Consider the following 19,497-nt stretch of genomic DNA (forward strand, 5'->3'; position numbering starts at 1 on the left):
AAATATTCCATGTAACTCAATGGAAGTGTGTAGGCTGAAGATCTTAGCAAATGCTTTCTCATCATAGATTCCTGACAGTAGGAATCTTTTCAGGTCCTCAAAGAAAACTGTGATATGCAAAGGCTTTAACACACTGATTACACACTAAAGGTTTTGTGTTTGTTTCTGCTTTTGGTGTTTTGACACAGGGTTTCTCTGTAGCCTTGGCTATCCTAGACTCATTTTGTAGACCACAGTGGCCTCAGCCTCACAACGATCTACCTGCTTCTGCCTCCCGAGTGCTGGGATTAAAGGTGTGAGCACACTAAAGATTTTAATGTTGTATAAAGAAACCATGAAGTGCAAAACATTACCACACTGACTACATTTATGGGTTTTCTCTGCAGCATGGCCTTTTCTCAATATTTCCAAGACTACTGCTACATGCAAAGACTTTACCACATCACTTATTCCTATGCACATATCTCTACTATGTGTCCTTTTCTGCATTAGTAGGTAAGGGTGCTGTGAAAAGGCTTTATTGCATTGATTACATTCATAGGGTTACTCTCTGATACATGTTCTTTTATGTATTTGAAGATGACTATGGCATACAAATGTTGGGAACAAGGGGAGGGGGGAAGCCGGTCTTAAGTATTGCTTTTTCTGCTGTCAGCCTGTCGTCACTAATGTTTATATTGCTGTGAAGAAACAGCATGACCAAAAAGCAAGATGTGAAAAAAGGGTTTATTCAGCGTACGCTTGCAGATTATATGCTATCACTGGGGCAACCCAGGGCTGGAACTCAAGCAGGGCTGGAAACTGGAGGCAGGAGCTGATGCACAGGACATGGAGGGATGTTGCTTAGTGGCTTGCTCAGCCTGCCTATTTTAGTAGCCAGGACCACCAGCCCACTGGGAGGCACCACCCAAAATGGGTCTTCCCCCATTGATCACTAACAGAAAAAATGCCTTATAGCTGGATCTCATGGAGGCATTTTCTCAACTGAGGTTCTTCATGTCTGCTGACTCAAGCTTGTGAAAACCCAACACAGCCTCCATTTAATCATGGGTTGAAACTAAGCTCAAGTTCCCAGGTCCTAGGAGAGCTGTGGACTTCACAAGAGCTGACCAGATTTCATTAGTATGCCACTGCCATGCACCGGCTCTGCCGGTGGTAGGTCCTTGGGAATGGGAGTTCCTGAAGCATTGGTGAACAGAGCTAGGCAAGTGACAAACAGAGAAACTCAAGTTTGTGTTTGTGTCTGAGTGTATTTTGCAGCTAAGTAGTCTAAGTTTTTAAATACACATTTCAAAAGCAGGGGGGCAGTGAGCAATCAGACACACATAGCTCAAGTGCAGAATGTGAAGTTATTGTGTTGTCATCTTTTGATTACAACTTTGAAGGAAACAATACAGGGTACAGAACACACAGCAAAGACTCCACACGGGAGTTTTGACACCCAAAAATGTAATGACTCTTCCTAACCACAGCTCCTCTTACTCATCTTTTATTCCTCAAAACATAATGCCTCTTCTTAATCACAAAGGAACAAATGGGTATGATTGGTTAGACTGTAAACCCTACATTTGGTTTTAGTTGACATAGATCACCTGCATAAGGAAAGTCCCTATCCCTAAATCCTGATTGGTGGGAAAATGCAGCTGTAACTTGCCACAGATGATTATGGTTTTCAAGTGTAAAAGCTCTCTAACATTCACGTTCAGGGGCGGAGGTTTGTGTGTTGTAGTTCAGCTTCCATGTATGTTCAGTGGCCGTGATCAATCAGGAGTGCCTTCATTACAATAAATCTTTGTGTGTTTCATTGACTTGGGGTGTGAGTTGTGCTGGATCTCAGTAGACCCCATAACACAAAGGCCTTACCTCATTGTTTCCATTCACAGAACTTCTCTCCAGTACAACTACTTTCATGATGATGAGCACTCTAGAAATGTACAGTGGCATCACCATTTAAGTACTTTCATTAGGTTGTTCTTTCCTTATGAATTCTTTCATGGTGGAACATACAAAAACTTCATCGTATTAATTGCACTCATAATGTTTCTCTCCTTTACGAATTCCTTGATGCTTTTGAAGATGAACGTGACATGCAAAGGCTTTACCACAGTGGTTACATTCATAGGGTTTCTCTCCAGTGTGTGTTCTTTTATGTATTGAGAGACTACTTTGACATGCAAAGGGTATACCACATTGATAGGGTTTTCTCTCCAGTATGTATTCTTTTATGCCTTTGAAAATGACAATGATATGCAAACTTTCTACTGTATTGGATACTTTCATTGGGTTTCTCTCTGGTATGAGTTATTTTATGTATTTGGAGACTATTTTTTTTCATTACAGAGAACTTGAATGTGAAACTACATTAAACATACAAATGTACATTAAAGCTAATGGCAAAGCAATCTGGGAGCTTAACGCAAGATTTAATCAAAATGAATTTTTAAAAAATGATGCAAAGATGTAATTTTAAGTATAGATTATGCAAAAATATGAAATGCATCAATAACTTAAAGTAGTTTTCAAAGCCTGTACTACTGGAGAAAAGAGGCTATGATCTTAATGCCAGCATTAAGACAGACAGAAGCAGTGCAGATCTAATGAAGAACTCACTATTTACAGAGGGATGGCAACAAAAGTAATACCACATGATCTTGTTAACTGCCGGACTGAAAGCTCTTGGCTAGAAGCAACAGAGAAAATGTACCACCAACATGCTTATTTAAAAAATAAAGGGTCACTTTAAGAAGGTAATTCCGTCAGAGGAAGTAGGGCCCTGAGAGTGTAAACAAGTGAGCTGTCCAACACCAAATACCAACCAATCCATTCATAGTACTAAATATACACGGTGAGCATGGTCTTTTTTAACACATTATTGTTTATAATAGTTCAAACACAATCCGTACCATGCACAACTTCAAATACATAACAAATATTTTTATTTTGAGACACAGGGTATTTGTTTATGAACTATAAGACCTATATACAATGAAAGAACCACCTATACAATCAAGTATCTTAATATGCTTTTTAAATGCAATGACCTGATTCACAATTTTCTGAATTGACCATGTCAGTTTTCAAAATGTATTAGGAGACTATTATGATGTGCAAAGTTCTTACTATATTGGATACATTCACTGGACTTCTCTCCAGTGTGTGTTCTCTCATGCCTTTGAAGATCACTGTGACATAAAAAGGCTTTAACCACATTGGTTACATGCATAGGGTTTCTCTCCCGTATGTATTATCTTATGCCTTTGAAGATAATGGTGCTGTGCAAAGGCTTTACCACATTGCTTACATTCATAGGATTTCTCTCCAGTATATGTTCTTTCATGACCTTGAAGATGACTGTGCTGTGCAAAGGCTTTACCACATTGGTTACATTCATAGCATTCCTCTTCACTGTGTGCTCTTTTATGCATTTCGAGATGACTGTGACATACAAAGGCTTTACCACGTTGCTTACATTCATAGGGTTCCTCTCCAGTATGTGTTCTTTCATGACTTTTAAGATGACTGTGTTTAGCAAAGGCTTTACCACATTACTTACATTCATAGGGTTTCTCTCCAGTATGTGTTCTTTCATGACTTTGAAGATAACTGGACTGTGCAAAGGCTTTACCACATTGCTTACATTCATAGAGTTTCTCTCCACTGTGTGTTCTTTTATGTATTTGAAGACTAGAGTAATATGCAAATACTTTATCACATTGCTTACATTCATAGGGTTTCTCTCCAGTATGTGTTCTTTCATGACTCTGAAGACCACTCTGCTGTGCAAAGGCTTTACCACATTGCTTACATTCATAGGGTTTCTCTCCAGTATGTGTTCTTTCATGACTTTGAAGACCACTTTGCTGTGCAAAGGCTTTACCACATTGCTTACATTCATAGGGTTTCTCTCCACTGTGTGTTCTTTTATGTTCTTTAAGACTACTGTGATGTGCAAAGGCTTTACCACATTGCTTACATTCATAGGGTTTCTCTCCACTGTGTGTTCTTTTATGTATTTGAAGACTATTGTGATGTGCAAAGACTTTACCACATTGCTTACATTCATAGGGTTTCTCTCCAGTATGTGTTCTTTCATGACTTTGAAGACCACTTTGCTGTGCAAAGGCTTTACCACATTGCTTACATTCATAGGGTTTCTCTCCAGTATGTGTTCTTTCATGGTTTTGAAGATGACTGTATTGTGCAAAGGCTTTACCACATTGCTTACATTCATAGGGTTTCTCTCCAGTATGTGTTCTTTCATGAGTTTGAAGACTACTGTGATCTATAAAGGCTTTACCACATTGCTTACATTCATAGAGTTTCTCTCCAGTATGTGTTCTTTCATGAGTTTGAAAATAACTGTACCGTGCAAAGGTTTTACCACATTGCTTACATTCATAGGGTTTCTCTCTGGTGTGTGTTCTTTTATGTATTTGAAGACTAGTGTAATATGCAAATACTTTACCACATTGCTTACATTCATAGGGTTTCTCTCCAGTATGTGTTCTTTCATGACTTTGAAGACCACTTTGCTGTGCAAAGGCTTTACCACATTGCTTACATTCATAGGGTTTCTCTCCAGTATGTGTTCTTTCATGACTTTGAAGACCACTTTGCTGTGCAAAGGCTTTACCACATTGCTTACATTCATAGGGTTTCTCTCCACTGTGTGTTCTTTTATGTTCTTTAAGACTACTGTGATGTGCAAAGGCTTTACCACATTGCTTACATTCATAGGGTTTCTCTCCACTGTGTGTTCTTTTATGTATTTGAAGACTATTGTGATGTGCAAAGACTTTACCACATTGCTTACATTCATAGGGTTTCTCTCCAGTATGTGTTCTTTCATGACTTTGAAGACCACTTTGCTGTGCAAAGGCTTTACCACATTGCTTACATTCATAGGGTTTCTCTCCAGTATGTGTTCTTTCATGGTTTTGAAGATGACTGTATTGTGCAAAGGCTTTACCACATTGCTTACATTCATAGGGTTTCTTTCCACTGTGTGTTCTTTTATGTGTTTGGAGATGACTGTGCTGTGCAAAGGCTTTACCACATTGCTTACATTCAAAGGATTTTTCTGGCGTATGACCTCTTTCATGTCCTTGAGGATTACTGTGATGTGCAAAGGCTTTATCACATACAGGATATTCAAAGGGTTTTTCCCCCATTTCATTTTTCTTGTTCCTGCAAAGATAATTGGCACATGTGAAAATTTAGCACATTCATTACACCGATGAGTCGTTTTATCTGTATGAATTAATTTTACACTTTGGTCTAATGATAAAGAGGAATCAGATCTTATCACTTTGTTTACATTTCTGGTGCTGCCCTTCTTTGGGGGTTGTTTTGAGTCTTTAAGATAACTGTAATGATTAGAAAATTCATTACAGGGTTTATATTTGTAGCATCCTTTTTCTATAGGTTTTAATGTACTTAAAGAAAACAAGAAGAACTCAGAGCTTTACCACATTGATTCCATCCATAAATTCCCTAAGGTGTGAGTCACACATTTACAAGGTGAACCAAAACAAAGAGAATCTCCACATTCCTAGTACTCATAGGGATTTTCTGCATCGTGAGTCCCTGGATGGTTCCAATGAAGTTGGAAAACCAGTGAACTGAAAACTTGTATCACATTCAGAAAGTCTACTCAAAAGTGGGAACTACAGCCGGGCGTGGTGGCGCACGCCTTTAATCCCAGCACTCGGGAGGCAGAGGCAGGCGAATCGCTGTGAGTTCGAGGCCAGCCTGGTCTACAAAGTGAGTCCAGGACAGCCAAGACTACACAGAGAAACCCTGTCTCGAAAAACCAAAAAAAAAAAAAAAAAAAAAAAAAAAAACCCTGTCTCGAAAAACAAAACAAAAAAAAAAAAAATGGGAACTACTACATAGCTTCTGTTTGTTCTGAGACACAGAGGTACAGTGATTCTTTCAATATCGCTTTGCTCACATGGCCTGTATCCATTGTGACATAATATAGGGCTATTAAAAGAAGAATAACAAGTGAAAGGGCTCCACATTGCAGTCACACACTTAGATGTTTGTTCCTCATAGACATGTGGTGTAGGGATTAAGGTTTCTCCACAACAACCTTCTTGACTCTCACAAACTGTCCACTCACTAAACTGCTTAACTATGGATATTTGCTAATTAGAAAGTTTTGAACATATAATTATCATTTATCCCATATGTTTACCTTCTTTGCACATTGAGATACATGCTACACATATAACACGCTATGACACTAAGGGAGCCAGGCGTGGGGCCTAACACCTTTAATCCCAGCCCTTGGGAGGCAGAGGGAGGCCGACTGCTGTGATTTCTAGGCTAGCTTGGTCTACAAAATGAGTCTAGGACAGCAAAGCTTACACAGAAAAACCCTGTCTCAAAAAACAAAAATCAGACACTGAGGGACATGGTTTTGTGAGAACGTATTCATCCCCAATACATATAAAGCAGTGCTTTCCTTTCAAATACACAGGACATGTTCACTTTTCTTGGGAGACATATTCATATCAGCTTGCACATGAGAATTACCTTTCATATCTTCTAGATTTTTGACAATGTTCTTCAATAGTGTGTGCTTCCCAGTTGTATCCTAAAACATAGTACCAGAAAATATATGATATATCTTTGGAAATTAGGCCGAACTTATGACACTATCTTCAGTGAATCTTACAACCATCCCTGATTTAATCACCTCATCCCTCCTCATTTTCAATTCAAATTACAAAACACCATCAATACTAAAGAAACAGTTGCCTTGTATTTTAAAAATTGAAATAAAAATTGTTGTCACAGTCTTACCTATAGTGGTGAGATTCCAGTAGGTCTCCAGCATCACATCTTTGTAGAGATTCTTCTGGGAAGGATCCAGCAAAGCCCACTCTTCCCGAGTGAAGTTCACATGCACATCATCCAAGTTCACTGCACCCTAAAATGTCCCATACATGTGTACAACAGAAAGCACGATAGTGACAACACTGGAAATATGTTATTCACTGACGTAATTCATATAATTCTGGGCTTCTTCCACTTATTTTGTGACACAGAAGTTCGAAAGTAATCACCAAGTCACATTAGATGACTTAGGTCACCTAGGAAAGTAAATACTCTTCTCTTCTATCATTTCTGAACTCTTTGAATAGGATATAGCCTTTTAAGAGAAATGAAAATTAACAGATAAGGAAAGAGAGAGAGTTAGAGAGAGAGAAAGAGAGAGACAGAGACAGAGAAAGAGAGACAGAGACATAAACAGACATGAGAATCATCAACAGTACTGAGCCCACATCAGAGAAACTGCATGAACAATTACTGAAGACAAAAACCAAAACAAAAGAAAAGAAAAAAGGACAAGCTGGTTGTATTGGCTCATCCCTTTAACAAGAGTACTAAGGAGGCAGAGGCAGGTGCATCTCATTGACTTGGATGACAGACTGGTCTATGCCATGAGTTCAGGGACACACAGAGGTAGTTATTAAGACCTTGACTCCTCTACAAAAATCAAGGAGTGAAACAGAAAGATCCCAGAGGACTTTACTGAAGTTCCTACAAAGAAATGCACACTCACTCTAGGTCTGTATTCATCTTACAGATTCCTGAAGGGCCCAGCTGATACTGAAACATTGATAAGATTGTAGTAACAGGAAATGCATGTCACACATGAACAGATTTTTGGGAACCAGCCAAAGAAACTAATTCTCAGTACTATCATTCTTCTTTTCAGACTCTAACCATAAGGATGAGGGGCCTAGAACATCTCCATGCCCCCCATTCTTTTGGAAGCTCCCTACTGTAGATTCCCCGTAGTAAAAAGAAAAATGTTTCTTGGCCCAAACACTTAAGATAAAAATTGCTGAATTGTGAATACAGCCTTGAAGAGAAAGCTCACTTCCCTTCCCATGTGTTCCCTCCCTACTATAGCTTCTGTCTATATCCTGACCAAGCCTTGGACTCAAGGACAACTTCTCCATCTTGTTGGCAGGGCCAATCATGCTCATATTCCAAGGTCCAGAAGCCATTCCTATCCTGATTGATGGAAACTTCCCGTCTCAACCCTTGAGTCAAAATAGGATTGGCCAATGTTCTGGCTCCCCTTCCTTCACCTTTTTGCTTTCATCATTTAAAAATATTGTACAGTCTCTGTTCAAGGATGTGGTTCAGATCCCAATGTGTCTGCCTCCCTGTGCTCAGGAAGTAAAGGTTTCATTTTCAATTGCTGTATCTAAAGTGAGTCTTCTTGGCTTACACCCCAAACATAACAAGATAAAAATATTAGCAAAAACTGTTGGTTTCATTCTTGTGTTTTTCTCTGTTTTAATTTTTTTTCAAGAAAGGTATTTCTGTGCTCGCTTCGGCAGCACATATACTAAAATTGGAACGATACAGAGAAGATTAGCATGGCCCCTGCGCAAGGATGACGCGCAAATTCGTGAAGCGTTCCATATTTAAAAAAAAAAAAAAAGAAAAAGAAAGGTATTTCTATGTGGCCTTGACTGTCCTGTTCTTCCTTTTCAGACCAGGCTGGCCTCAAACTCACAGCAATCCACCTGCCTCTGCCTCCTTGAGGGATGGGATTAAAGGTGTGCTCCACCACACCTGGCTGCAAAGGTTGGTATTAAATGAGTAACAGGGGCAGGAGAGATGTCTCAGCAGTTCAGAGATCTTGATGATCTTGCAAATAATTAGCTTCAATGGCCAGTACTTACACGGCTGCTCACAACTACCGATTATTCCACATTCAGGAGTTCTGAGGCCATCTACTGACTACTGTGAAATCCAGGCACACATGAGGTGCATTGTAAACATGTTTTTGTCTTGATCCCAAGTGTGGAATGTGAAACTGCCTTGTGTGAGGGTGTTTGGTGTTTGTCTATTAGAAAAACAACTGCCTCATGTGGGGAAATGTTCTTTGCCCTTGAAAAACATCCTGTATGGACTATAGGAGAGTAAATATTGTCCACATATGAAAGATCAATCCCTTTTGCATCGCTTTATATTGCCTGGCTACTCATAATTGCTCCTGCGTTGAGATATTCTTAGAGGTACACTCCTGGGAACCCTTCCAGGTTTCCGCTGTTGCCATTGCAGTCACATTTGCTGAACTTTGGGTTTGCTGTTTAAGAGGTCAGCTGGAATCCTGATAACTAAGAGTGGAATCTCCCTCCAAAGAACCGAGTGTAAGAAGGTGAACTCCATAGTCCCCATTAGCCGTTTTTCTCTCCTAATGTGAGTTGCTGCATTGAAAGGATGATACAGGCATTAATGAGCCCAGATAAAGTAGGTTGTTAAAAAATTATTAATTTATTATTATGAATACAGTGTTCTGCCTGAAGGTACACCTGCAGGACAGAAGAGAACATTACATCATATTACAGATGGTTGTGAGGCACACTGGGGTTGCTGTAAATTTCACATGGGACTTTTAGAACAGCAGGTGGTGCTCTTAACCACTCAGCCATCCTTCCAGCCCTAAAGCAGGTTTTAAAAAGATCAGAGCCTACAGTGCATATTCATGCTCATAGGCAAAGACTCATATTCATCAAAAAATTACAAGAAAATCACAACAGGTAGGAAGAATGCTACACACCTGCAATCTAACAACTCAAAAGGCTCATGGAGTATTAATGTCAGGAATACATGCCATCCTAAGAAACAGAATATATAGTCTCTGCCAAATTTCAATATCCAAGATGTGGATGAAGGTCAGCACAACAGCATATGCTTGACAAGTACAAGAGCCTACGTTCCAGGCACATCAGCCACTAATATACATGAAAAGAAACCAAAAGCCAGCAAAGTTGGCCTACATCTAATCCCAGCACTCTGGAGAGAGTTAGGTGGACCTCTAAGCTGGAGGCCTGCCAGGTCTACGTATAGAGAAACTTTCTCCTCAAAAACAACAACGACAACAACAAAATTAACATTAGAACAACATTCGGCTAGCAAAATAGCTTAGCACTGAGCAGCAATTACATCTACTGTATTTTATGTCATTTGGGAAAACAGTGTACAATGAATGGTGAGGGATTGAAAAGCAAACTGACTGATCAGTTTCAACCACAACACAGTAGACACAAAGACAGGAAATGGGTTGAGTCCACAGACGCTCAAGTCACATCCCCAATAAGGAATCTAGAAAGGGTCCTACTACAAAGACTTCCATAAGTTCCTCCCAAAACCCACAAATCAGAAACGAGGGTTCAAAGACATCACCCTTTCAGGGAGTGTTTGTGTTTTTATTCCATCTGACTCTTGTCACCTTGGGCTCATGGACATCCCATGATGAAAATGCATTTAGTCTAACTTCAATGATCCAAATAGTCTGCAACAGCCTGGACACTGTTCAAATGTCCAAAGTCTCTTCTGACTCTCAAGATAATCTCTTGATTGCCACATCTTGTCAATTCAGAAAACAAGCTATAACTTTCTAATATTTGCTGGCATAGAACAGCCCTTCTCATTCCAGAGAGAGGAATGTGTGCTTAGTGAGGGAAGATAGGACCAAGGCAAGAAACCATGATAGAAGGCAAAGAACAAATCCTCTAGCTCTGTCTCAGATATACGCGTCTACAGTCTCAAAGATGTCCCTATCCCTGAAACTTCTCATACATCTCTCAGATTGGTTACTTCCACTCCCTACATGCATCTCTCCATGGCTGATGTCTCATAGCTCAGTTAATTCAACATCCTGTGGTCTGCAAATACAACCCAGGCTTTTTTATCCTTATGCCTTCAGACAATGAACTCTCACAGTCTCCTCACTGGGGCTATGACTCTGGAAATAAAGAGCGGGAATAGTGCTGAACTGAAACCACAGAGGAAGAAGCCTCTTCCTTCCAGGAACAGTATAGCATGGGTGGGTGGTTCTTTCAATCTGGCTTCTATATTGGGATGGCTCATACCCTGTTTGGACCATAGTTAAAGCAGGTTTTGTAGGAAGTTCCTTCCTGGGACTAGAAATAACTTGGCCTACCCTTCCCGTAATTCAAGAATTAAGAGGATCAAGGGTCAACCATAGGGCATCTTCTTAGGCTTCCAATCCAGAACAAGGGCCTACCCTGAATGGTGACAACCTCCTTGAAAGGTCCTGCCTCTGTTTCAGCATTGGACTGCATCTGATACTACCTACTGCTGTCCTTTCCCTACAAACCACAGACATGTGTTTATTTCTACACCATTTGAAACTTTTTTACAGTGTGATCCTTAATGAGCCACTAGTAAAAATCATCCAAAGAGTCAATATTCCATATAGGAAATCAGCCCATTATTCAAAAATTCTGCCTTACTCACTTTTGCCAGGCAGGAGAAGATTAAGAAAGACTTTGGATCAAAATATCACACAAATGACTACTAGCTGCAGAATTATGGAGTCTATTTTCTACTGAAATACTATGACCTGGACTACGTTGTCTGCATTACTCTCACCACTCTTGATCATCCACGTCCTAGGAGAACAGCTGATTAAGCTCAGTATACACATTTCTATGCCTTTTGCCATCTCAAGTCTTGATGTTTTCCATATTCCTCCAAAGAGAACATCATCAGGTTCTGTCCAGCAGCAACATTACTACCTGTGTACCACTTTTTAAAAAATAACTTGCTACTCTGCTGCTGTGATTGAATCCTCTAACCTAAAGAAATTCAGGTAACAAATGAATTTTTTGGATGGTTGTGTAATCACAGCCCATTGTTTCGGGAGCTTAAGATACAAACTCATGTAAAAAGAAATGAAGTAAATAACTATGGGCAAACATAGCGTCCTAGCTTTCTCTCTTGCTTGGCCACTGTCCCATGCTCAGCCATCTACCATATCCAGCCCACGCCCACTTGCTTAGGGACATTGCCATTCTCATTGGAAGAGCCTTGCCATATCCATTGTGTTGATGAATCAATACAATTATTGAGTGACAGAGCAACCAGCCAGTCTGGTAAGGGCACACCTTCAACTGATGACTGGAGGCACCGAAATGTTCAGAAATGAAGCTAATTAGGACACACAGCAATAATATGTCAGAAAGTGTTTAAAACCTTCAAAAACTGTGTTAACTATATCAATCAACATTGATTATTGCAAAAACTAGCAAACACAGCTGTGCCACGAAAAGAGCAAAGGCGAGGCTCTAAGATCAAGAAGAGAAAACTAAAACTGTTTCTCCACAGAAATTCTTCAAACCAACAAAAACTCAAGGAACTCATAACATAATATAGTAAATCTTCAGAAGACAAAGATATGTGAAGGTGCAAAGGAACATTGATTGCCCAGATGCAATTGTGAGGCTTCCTCCCTCTGTTTGTTAACCTAGGCCAACTATGTTTCCTGAGTCTTACTCCTGAATAAGCTCACCGGAAGAGACCACATTAAGAGCAGTCAGACTCCATTTTTTTTTACAAGCAGCTAGACTTCCTTGTTAGCACACAGACCTCTACCCTGGTCCTGGGAGAATTCCCTGGACAAGGTCAGGCTCACCAAGAACTACTGATCACAAATAATGTTCTTACTCTAGGAAAAGGGTTTGTGCCTTCAGTGCTGAGACAATTCTCAGTATCGGGTCAGGTTGACCACAAACTGTGTTTATGTTCATCACACTCTGAGGCCTTGTTAATCCACAGACATTCCCCAGCCGCCATTGCCCAAGACCAACCCCAGGAACTGCATAGAGCAGAGAAGAGAGGTAGATCTGGAGTAGGGAGAACTGAGCAGGCAGTTTGCTTAAGAGAAACCATGCGTTGGTTGAACAACTAGCTAGAGGAACTAGTTGTTGAAATGTTGAGGAACAGAGGAAAAGGAAATACTGAGGCATAAGCGGTAGAAGCTGAAGGTCTTAAAGCCCAGGAGAACTTTTCTTCTGACTCTCTATCTGTCTCCTTCTCTATCTCGTTTCCTGTCTGTCTGACTTCTCTCTCCTTGCTTGCTTACTTGCTTGCTGTCCTGCTAACTATCTTCTTTCTTGCTGTTACCCATCTACCTATCCCTCTTGCCAGTCCCTATCTATCCCTCTCTCCCACTGTTCCCCATCTCACTCTAGCTTACTCTCTCATGTCTGTTATTTGCTTGTCCTCTCCTTGGTCCATCCACAGAATTTTATTGAAATGAAGTTCAATTGTTTTGCTGCTACAGGTTACATCATGATTTTTTCTCATCATTTACAATCACTAAGGTGATCGAAAATCAACAGAGTAACATGGAAATAAAAAAGTTCTGTAACCTACAACAAAAATTAATCAATTTTCAAGCAATGCTCAGCATGACCTGATCTTTATTTTTTTAAACAATACACAGGAAAGTTTAATCATACATTTCCCCAGGCTACTGCCAATGTGTTTACAAAATGCTCATAGCATCATCATACCTTGAGCTAAATATTATTGAAAGAAAAACTTGACCTACTTCCAGTCTCAGACCAACACCTGTGCTATCCAAGCCTAGGCTAACTACCAAGGGGCCCTCTGTCATAAAATATCTGTAAAGCATGATGATCCAAGCTCCCTTCTAGGGCTCGCAAAGCATATTCTAACAAATGTTTCTACAGGTAACAGTACCTAAACAGGTACTGTTGTGTCAAGGTCTTAACTTTCTTTCCTCCAGTTTCTGCTTGGGTTCTCACAGTCAGAGCAAAAAACTCTATTTTCTTAAGACTTTAGCAAGGTGCCGTTTCAACATTCTCTGTGGGAAAAAGTTTTCCGTGTATGAAATTTCTAAGGGCCGAGGAATAAAGAGAAAAAACAGTTTAAGGAGAAATAGCAGATTTCTAAACAGTTTTACACTTGGACCATACATAATATTTAGGGACAGTAGTGATCAGCCAGAGATCTTTGGAACTTTGCAAATCAAAGACTGGAGCTGGAGAGATGGCTCAGAGGTTAAGAGCACAGTCTGTTCTTCCAAAGGTCCTGAGTTCAATTCCCAGCAACCACATGGCCGCTCACACTGAGATCTGGTGCCCTCTTGTGGCAGGCAGGCGTGCATGTGAACAGAATATGTATAAATAATAAATAAATAAATATTTGCCGGGTGTGGTGGCGCACGCCTTTAATCCCAGCACTCAGGAGGCAGAGGTAGGTGGATTGCTGTGAGTTTGAGGCCAGCCTGGTCTACAAGCGAGTCCAGAACAGCCAAGGCTACACGGAGAAACCCTGTATCAAACAACAACAACAACAAAAAATCAAAGCCTCAACAGTTGTTCTAGAAGTCTAGAGATCATGTTGGATTGTCAGAGGCCTCTGGAAGCTTGCCAAGAAAAACCTTTATGACCTGTCATCCTGTCTGTGACACCCAGCTACGTATGCAGCTGCCCCTGACCACAGCTGGCCAGGACCAAACAAAGGTCAGTTAGAAACGTTTTTGTCTAGTTAGTAAAAGGATCTGGAGTCAGAGCCTACCACCCTGTTCCCCTGACAACCCCCTGACTGAGCTGATTGTGGTAAATAATTGATCCCTGAGAACATGATGGCTCACTATGGAGACATTGTGCATGGGATGCCTCCAGACCTTCCCCACTCTCTGTTACCTGAGACCCAGTCACTTCAGGGTTGCCCGTAGAGATGCATCTTCCTCTCCCCCTGTTCATGCTTCCGGTCATCACCCACAAACCATCCGCATCTGCCCTTCTCCTCCTACCTCATCTCTTTCCCTGAGCCACTAACTATGGGCACACACACCCTGCTCAACCACAAGCCCTGATGGACAGAAGACCAGGTAGGCTGTCCAAAGATATCCCACAATTGGGTACCACAGACTCAATTCTCACACACAGTACAGAATACCAGGGAAAGCTTCCTCCCCACTTTCCATGTCTCCTGTAGAAACACAGACCATATCCAATTGCCTCATATCCATGTCCAAGCCCCTGTTTGGGCAGACACATTCCTGATGGATCACATTCCATGATGGCCCAAAGCCCAGGTAGGCTCTGTCAACAGATCTACAACCTTATCTCCTCAGCCCAGACCTTGATTTTCACAATTGCCCCAAGCACTGGACTGGACACCAGAGGCACCTTCCTCTCGCCCATCCCATCCACACCTCCTGTGGATCCCTAAAGCCATCTCTCCTTGAACTCGCTTTTTCCCAGCCTCTAAGAACTGCAAGCATTCTCCATGTACACAGCAGCCAAGCAGGACAGTAAAAAGGCCAAAACTCAGCCAAGACACTCTCAGAGTATCCAAGGAGGAAACAGAAACCCAGAAATAATATTCCCACCTCTACAAGACAAACCCAGAAATCAAAACCTACAGCAATAATCACATGAAACCCAGATTCCTAGATACCAGCATAGGAGCATAATCAATAACAGCCAGGAGCTATGTCACCAACAAGGACAAGCTATCCTATCACAGCAGGTCATCAATATCCCAACATAGCTGAAGGCACAAGAAAAAACCTTCATAGAGGTCCTTAAAGGAAATGAATACATCCCTTGAAGAGATCCAGGAACACACAAACAACTGGAGAAACCCAGTAAACCCCTTAAATAAAGCCAAGATACACTAAACAACATTTGAATGAAGACATAAAACTGTTCACAATCTAAAAATGAAAATACAAACAATAATGAAAGCTGAAAATAGAGGAATCCTGGGAATGAAAATCTTAGGACTACAACAAGGAACTACAGTGGCAAGATTCCCTCACAGATTGTATATGGAGGGGAGAATCTCACATTGATGATACAATAGAAAAAAATGGATACATTATTAAAAAATAAAAAAGATAAAACCTAGGTTTCCTGGCACAAAACATTCAGGGACTCTGCCATCTTATTAGAAGATCAAAACTATGACTAATTGTAATAGACAAAGGAGAAGAACACCACCTCAGAGGTCCAGAAAATATTTCCAACAAATCCATAAAAAGAAAAACTTCCTAACTTAAAGATGCCTCTCAAGGTACAAGAAGCATGCAAAATCACAAATAGATTGGTCCAGAAAAGAAAGTCCCCTTGCCACATAATAATAAAAACACTAGACATGAGAAAGAATATGAAAAGCTGCAACAGAAAATAAAACAGAAGTAACATATACAGGCTGACTTATTAGAATTGCATCTGTCTCTCAATGCAGACTCTAAAATCAGAAGGGCTTGGACACATGTGCCGCAGGCTTTAAGAAACTACACATGACAACCAGGATTACTATACAAGAAAAGTTTCAATCACCATAAATGGATAAAATAAGATATTATCGGATATAGTCAAATTTTAACAAAATTTATCTACAAATATTGCCTTACACACGGTGCTAGAAGGAAAAATCCAACTGAAGGTTAACGACACCCATGAAGACACAGGACATAAATAAAATCACATTAGCAAAAGCAAAAGAACGGAAGGTGTACATACATATCATACACTTGGGACATACACATACACACACACACACCACAACCACAACCAATAACAACAACAACAAGAAAACACCAGGGATTAATAATCACTGTTCATTGATATCTGTCAATATCACGACCTCAACTTACCAATAAAAAGACACCGGCTACCAGAATGGATGCTAAAACAGAATCCATCCTTCTACTGCCTACAACAAATACACTTCATCATCAAGGACAGACATCGCCTCAAGGCAAAGGGCTGCAAAAAGAGATTCTGAGCAACTGGACCTATGAATTAAGCTGGTATGGCCAGGTTAATATCTAAAAAATAGACTTCAAACAAAAATTCATTGAGATGGGGAGGACACTGCATATTCATCAGAGAAAAGTCTACCACGATATCTTTTACATTCTTAACATCTATGCCCCAACACCAGAGCACCCAACATTGTAAAAGAAAGTGCAGCTTAAATTGCCAGAGACCTTCATGCACGAATAGTGGGAGACTTCAGTATCTCACTCTTAACAAGAAACGGGTCCTTTAGGAAAAACAAAACAAAACAGAGAACTACCCCAGGTAACCAACGTTAAAAGCCAAACAACCAAACTGATATTTACAGAACATTCCACCCAAACACAAAAGAATATACCCCTGTCTCAGCAATTCAGGCAACTTTCTCCCAAATTGATGATACTCAAACACAGCCCAAGTCTCAACAGAGACAAAGAAGGTGTCATGACCCTTGCAAACTATCAGATCACCAAGGATTAAAGGGGCACACCATCACCAACAGACACAAGAGAAAGCTTAGAAACTCATAGAAACTGAACAACTCTCCACAGAATGAAAAAAAGGTCAAGATAGCAGTATGCAGGGTGTGGTGGTGCATGCCTGCAATTCCAGCACTCTGGGAGGCAGAGGCAGGAGGATCTCTGTGAGCTCCAGGCCAGCCTGGTCTACAAAGTGAGTCCAGGACAGCCAGGGCTAACCAGAGAAACTCTGTCTCGAAAAAAGACAAGAAAGAAAAAGAAAAAAAAAAAAAAAGGAATAAAGTGTTAGTGTTCAGGCAGCAATGGAGTCACCCCTAGAGGCACTGATGACCATGGGAAAACGGAAAATACAAAGCCGCCCAAGAAGCATGTCTTTTGAAACAAGCCACCAGCAGGCAGGATTCAGGTCTATTAAACCACATAGGCACCTTGTGTGCATGCGTGTGCACTTTCTGCACATGACCGAGGTAGACCTCCCATTCCACAAGTCATTTCCTTCTTTAATCTATCTCCAAAGACTGTCTCCGTATTCCTTTACCATTTAAAAAAAAATCTAGTATGGCTCTGACAATGTGGCGTGATTTCCTTTTCAGCATACAGTCCGGCTGCACACATGCTAATATAAAGACTATAGAAACCAATGAAAATGGCTATCAGTCTATGCACACTAATGGAACACAATGAGCAGTCCCCATTCAGAGGCAACAGTATGGCCCAAAGAGTGACTAGGACCACCCCAGGCAGGACCCGCCACACCAGATCCCGCTGCTCAGCTGCCTGCTCCTCCTGGTTGTGGGGAGTGACCCTGTGCTCACCATGTCTGGGCTTCGGAATTAGCAGGAGCTCTCCTCACAGCACACAGCAGTTGCCCTCAGCACATCACACCGAAGCATTAAAGCCCGCTCAGCTACAGAGTGGAACCTTCAGCATGGGACCAGGAATAACTCTCCTCCTCTTCCTGCTGACAGTTCTGCCTCATGGCTCTGATTGGCTAGTGTCTCTTGAGTGACATGAGCAGACCGGATACAGCACAGTGGGTCTGGCCCAGGCTTCCTGCCCGCGGCCGGTGCTTTTCCTGATCTGCAGAGCTTTTCGTTTTCACGGCGCTTGTGCCTGTCCTCCTATACTCAACCCCTTTGTCTTCTCACCCTGCCCCAGGGAGGATCAGCCACTCCAGCTCCTGCTGCTCAGCTGCCTGCTCCTCCCTAGGTGTGCAGTGACCATGCCTTCAATGCCTTGGGACTTTGGAGCTTGCCTCAGCTCCCCTCAAGGCCCTCAGCAGGCACTTGCCCTCTTCCTCCTGGAAGCAAGGAAGATAACGTGCATGGCCCATTACTCAGCTGGCCATGGACTTATCTGTCGGCCTCACAACTGCCATGAGAATTAACACTTAAAGAGAGAGTTTAGGAAACAAGATTTTTATTTTGGGGCTTCATGCAGGGTTCAGGTAAATTGTAGCTACTTTTCACCTGGTACAAATTGGACAATACTGGGGGTTGGTGGGAAGCAAGAAACAGATTGTGTGTGTGTGTGTGTGTGTGTGTGTGTGTGTGTGTGTGTGTGTGTGTGTGTGTGTGTGTACATATCTCCAGCACACACCAAAACAAAAACACAGCTGTATTAGTGAATGTTCGCTACATGATCAGAACTGTATAATGAAACGACATACATAGAAAGTGCATATAAGGGCTCCAAAGTGGTGGCACAAGCCATTAATCCCAGCACTTGCAAGGCAGACGCAGGCAGATCTATGTGAGTTCGAGGCCAGCCTGGTCTACACAGTGAGTTCCAGGACAGCCAGAGCTGGTACACAGAGAGACCCTGTCTCTAAAAACAAAACAAACAAGCCAAAAAGTGGATTTAAGCCTGGCTGTGCTGCCACATGCCTTTACTCACTGCACTTAGGAGGTCGAGGCAGTTCAAGGCCAGTCAGTTCTACAGTGTATCTTCAGTGTAGTCACCAACCTGCCCAAGGGTACAAAGTTCCGCAGGCTGTACACACTTGCTAGATTTGCTAAGAGGATGGAAAGAAGTAAAGTAACTAAGAGAGGGCTTGCTTGCCAGAGGGGATTAGTGGTATGCTACAGGAGCATCGGGAGGGAAATAACCGCAGTGGGTGTCTTCTTATCTGATCATATGACCTCATGAGATGCTCTCTGGGATGGAGGCATGGCCAATTTCAAAACTATGATTCTGCAGTGAGTGAGACAGACCAGTGTGTGGACACCCAGAGAAGAATGTCATATATAGGACACATAGTTTGATCACACATGCCTTCAAGCCTGGAAAATAGAGGGAAAGGCAAACTGTGTGAACCGTGTTTGTGTGCACTGAAGTGCAGCTGAAGGACCAAGGCAAGAATGAGGACCAGAAAAAGAGGGCAAAGCACTCCATGT

At 41.5% G+C, this 19,497-nt stretch overlaps 1 protein-coding gene and 1 non-coding gene across 2 annotated transcripts in view; one reads left to right on the plus strand and one right to left on the minus strand.

Moving 5' to 3' along the window:
- Window positions 1-1,096: 1,096 nt before the first annotated feature.
- LOC127209671 (zinc finger protein 431-like) overlaps window positions 1,097-19,497 on the minus strand; it is a 31,237-nt gene continuing 12,836 nt past the window's right edge. Inside the window, exons 4-6 of the mRNA XM_051169350.1 lie at window positions 5,054-5,187; window positions 3,794-4,963; window positions 1,097-1,200 (exon numbers count right to left, since the gene is read on the minus strand). Of these exons, the coding sequence (XP_051025307.1) occupies window positions 1,097-1,200; window positions 3,794-4,963; window positions 5,054-5,187 (1,408 nt within the window). The remainder of the gene's footprint in view (window positions 1,201-3,793; window positions 4,964-5,053; window positions 5,188-19,497) is intronic.
- Window positions 8,348-8,454, plus strand: LOC127209697 (U6 spliceosomal RNA). Its single transcript, XR_007833209.1, has one exon. It is a non-coding gene; the product is annotated as a U6 spliceosomal RNA (small nuclear RNA).

Source organism: Acomys russatus, chromosome 26 (genome assembly GCF_903995435.1).
Source record: "Acomys russatus chromosome 26, mAcoRus1.1, whole genome shotgun sequence".
NCBI classification, from domain to species: domain Eukaryota; kingdom Metazoa; phylum Chordata; class Mammalia; order Rodentia; family Muridae; genus Acomys; species Acomys russatus.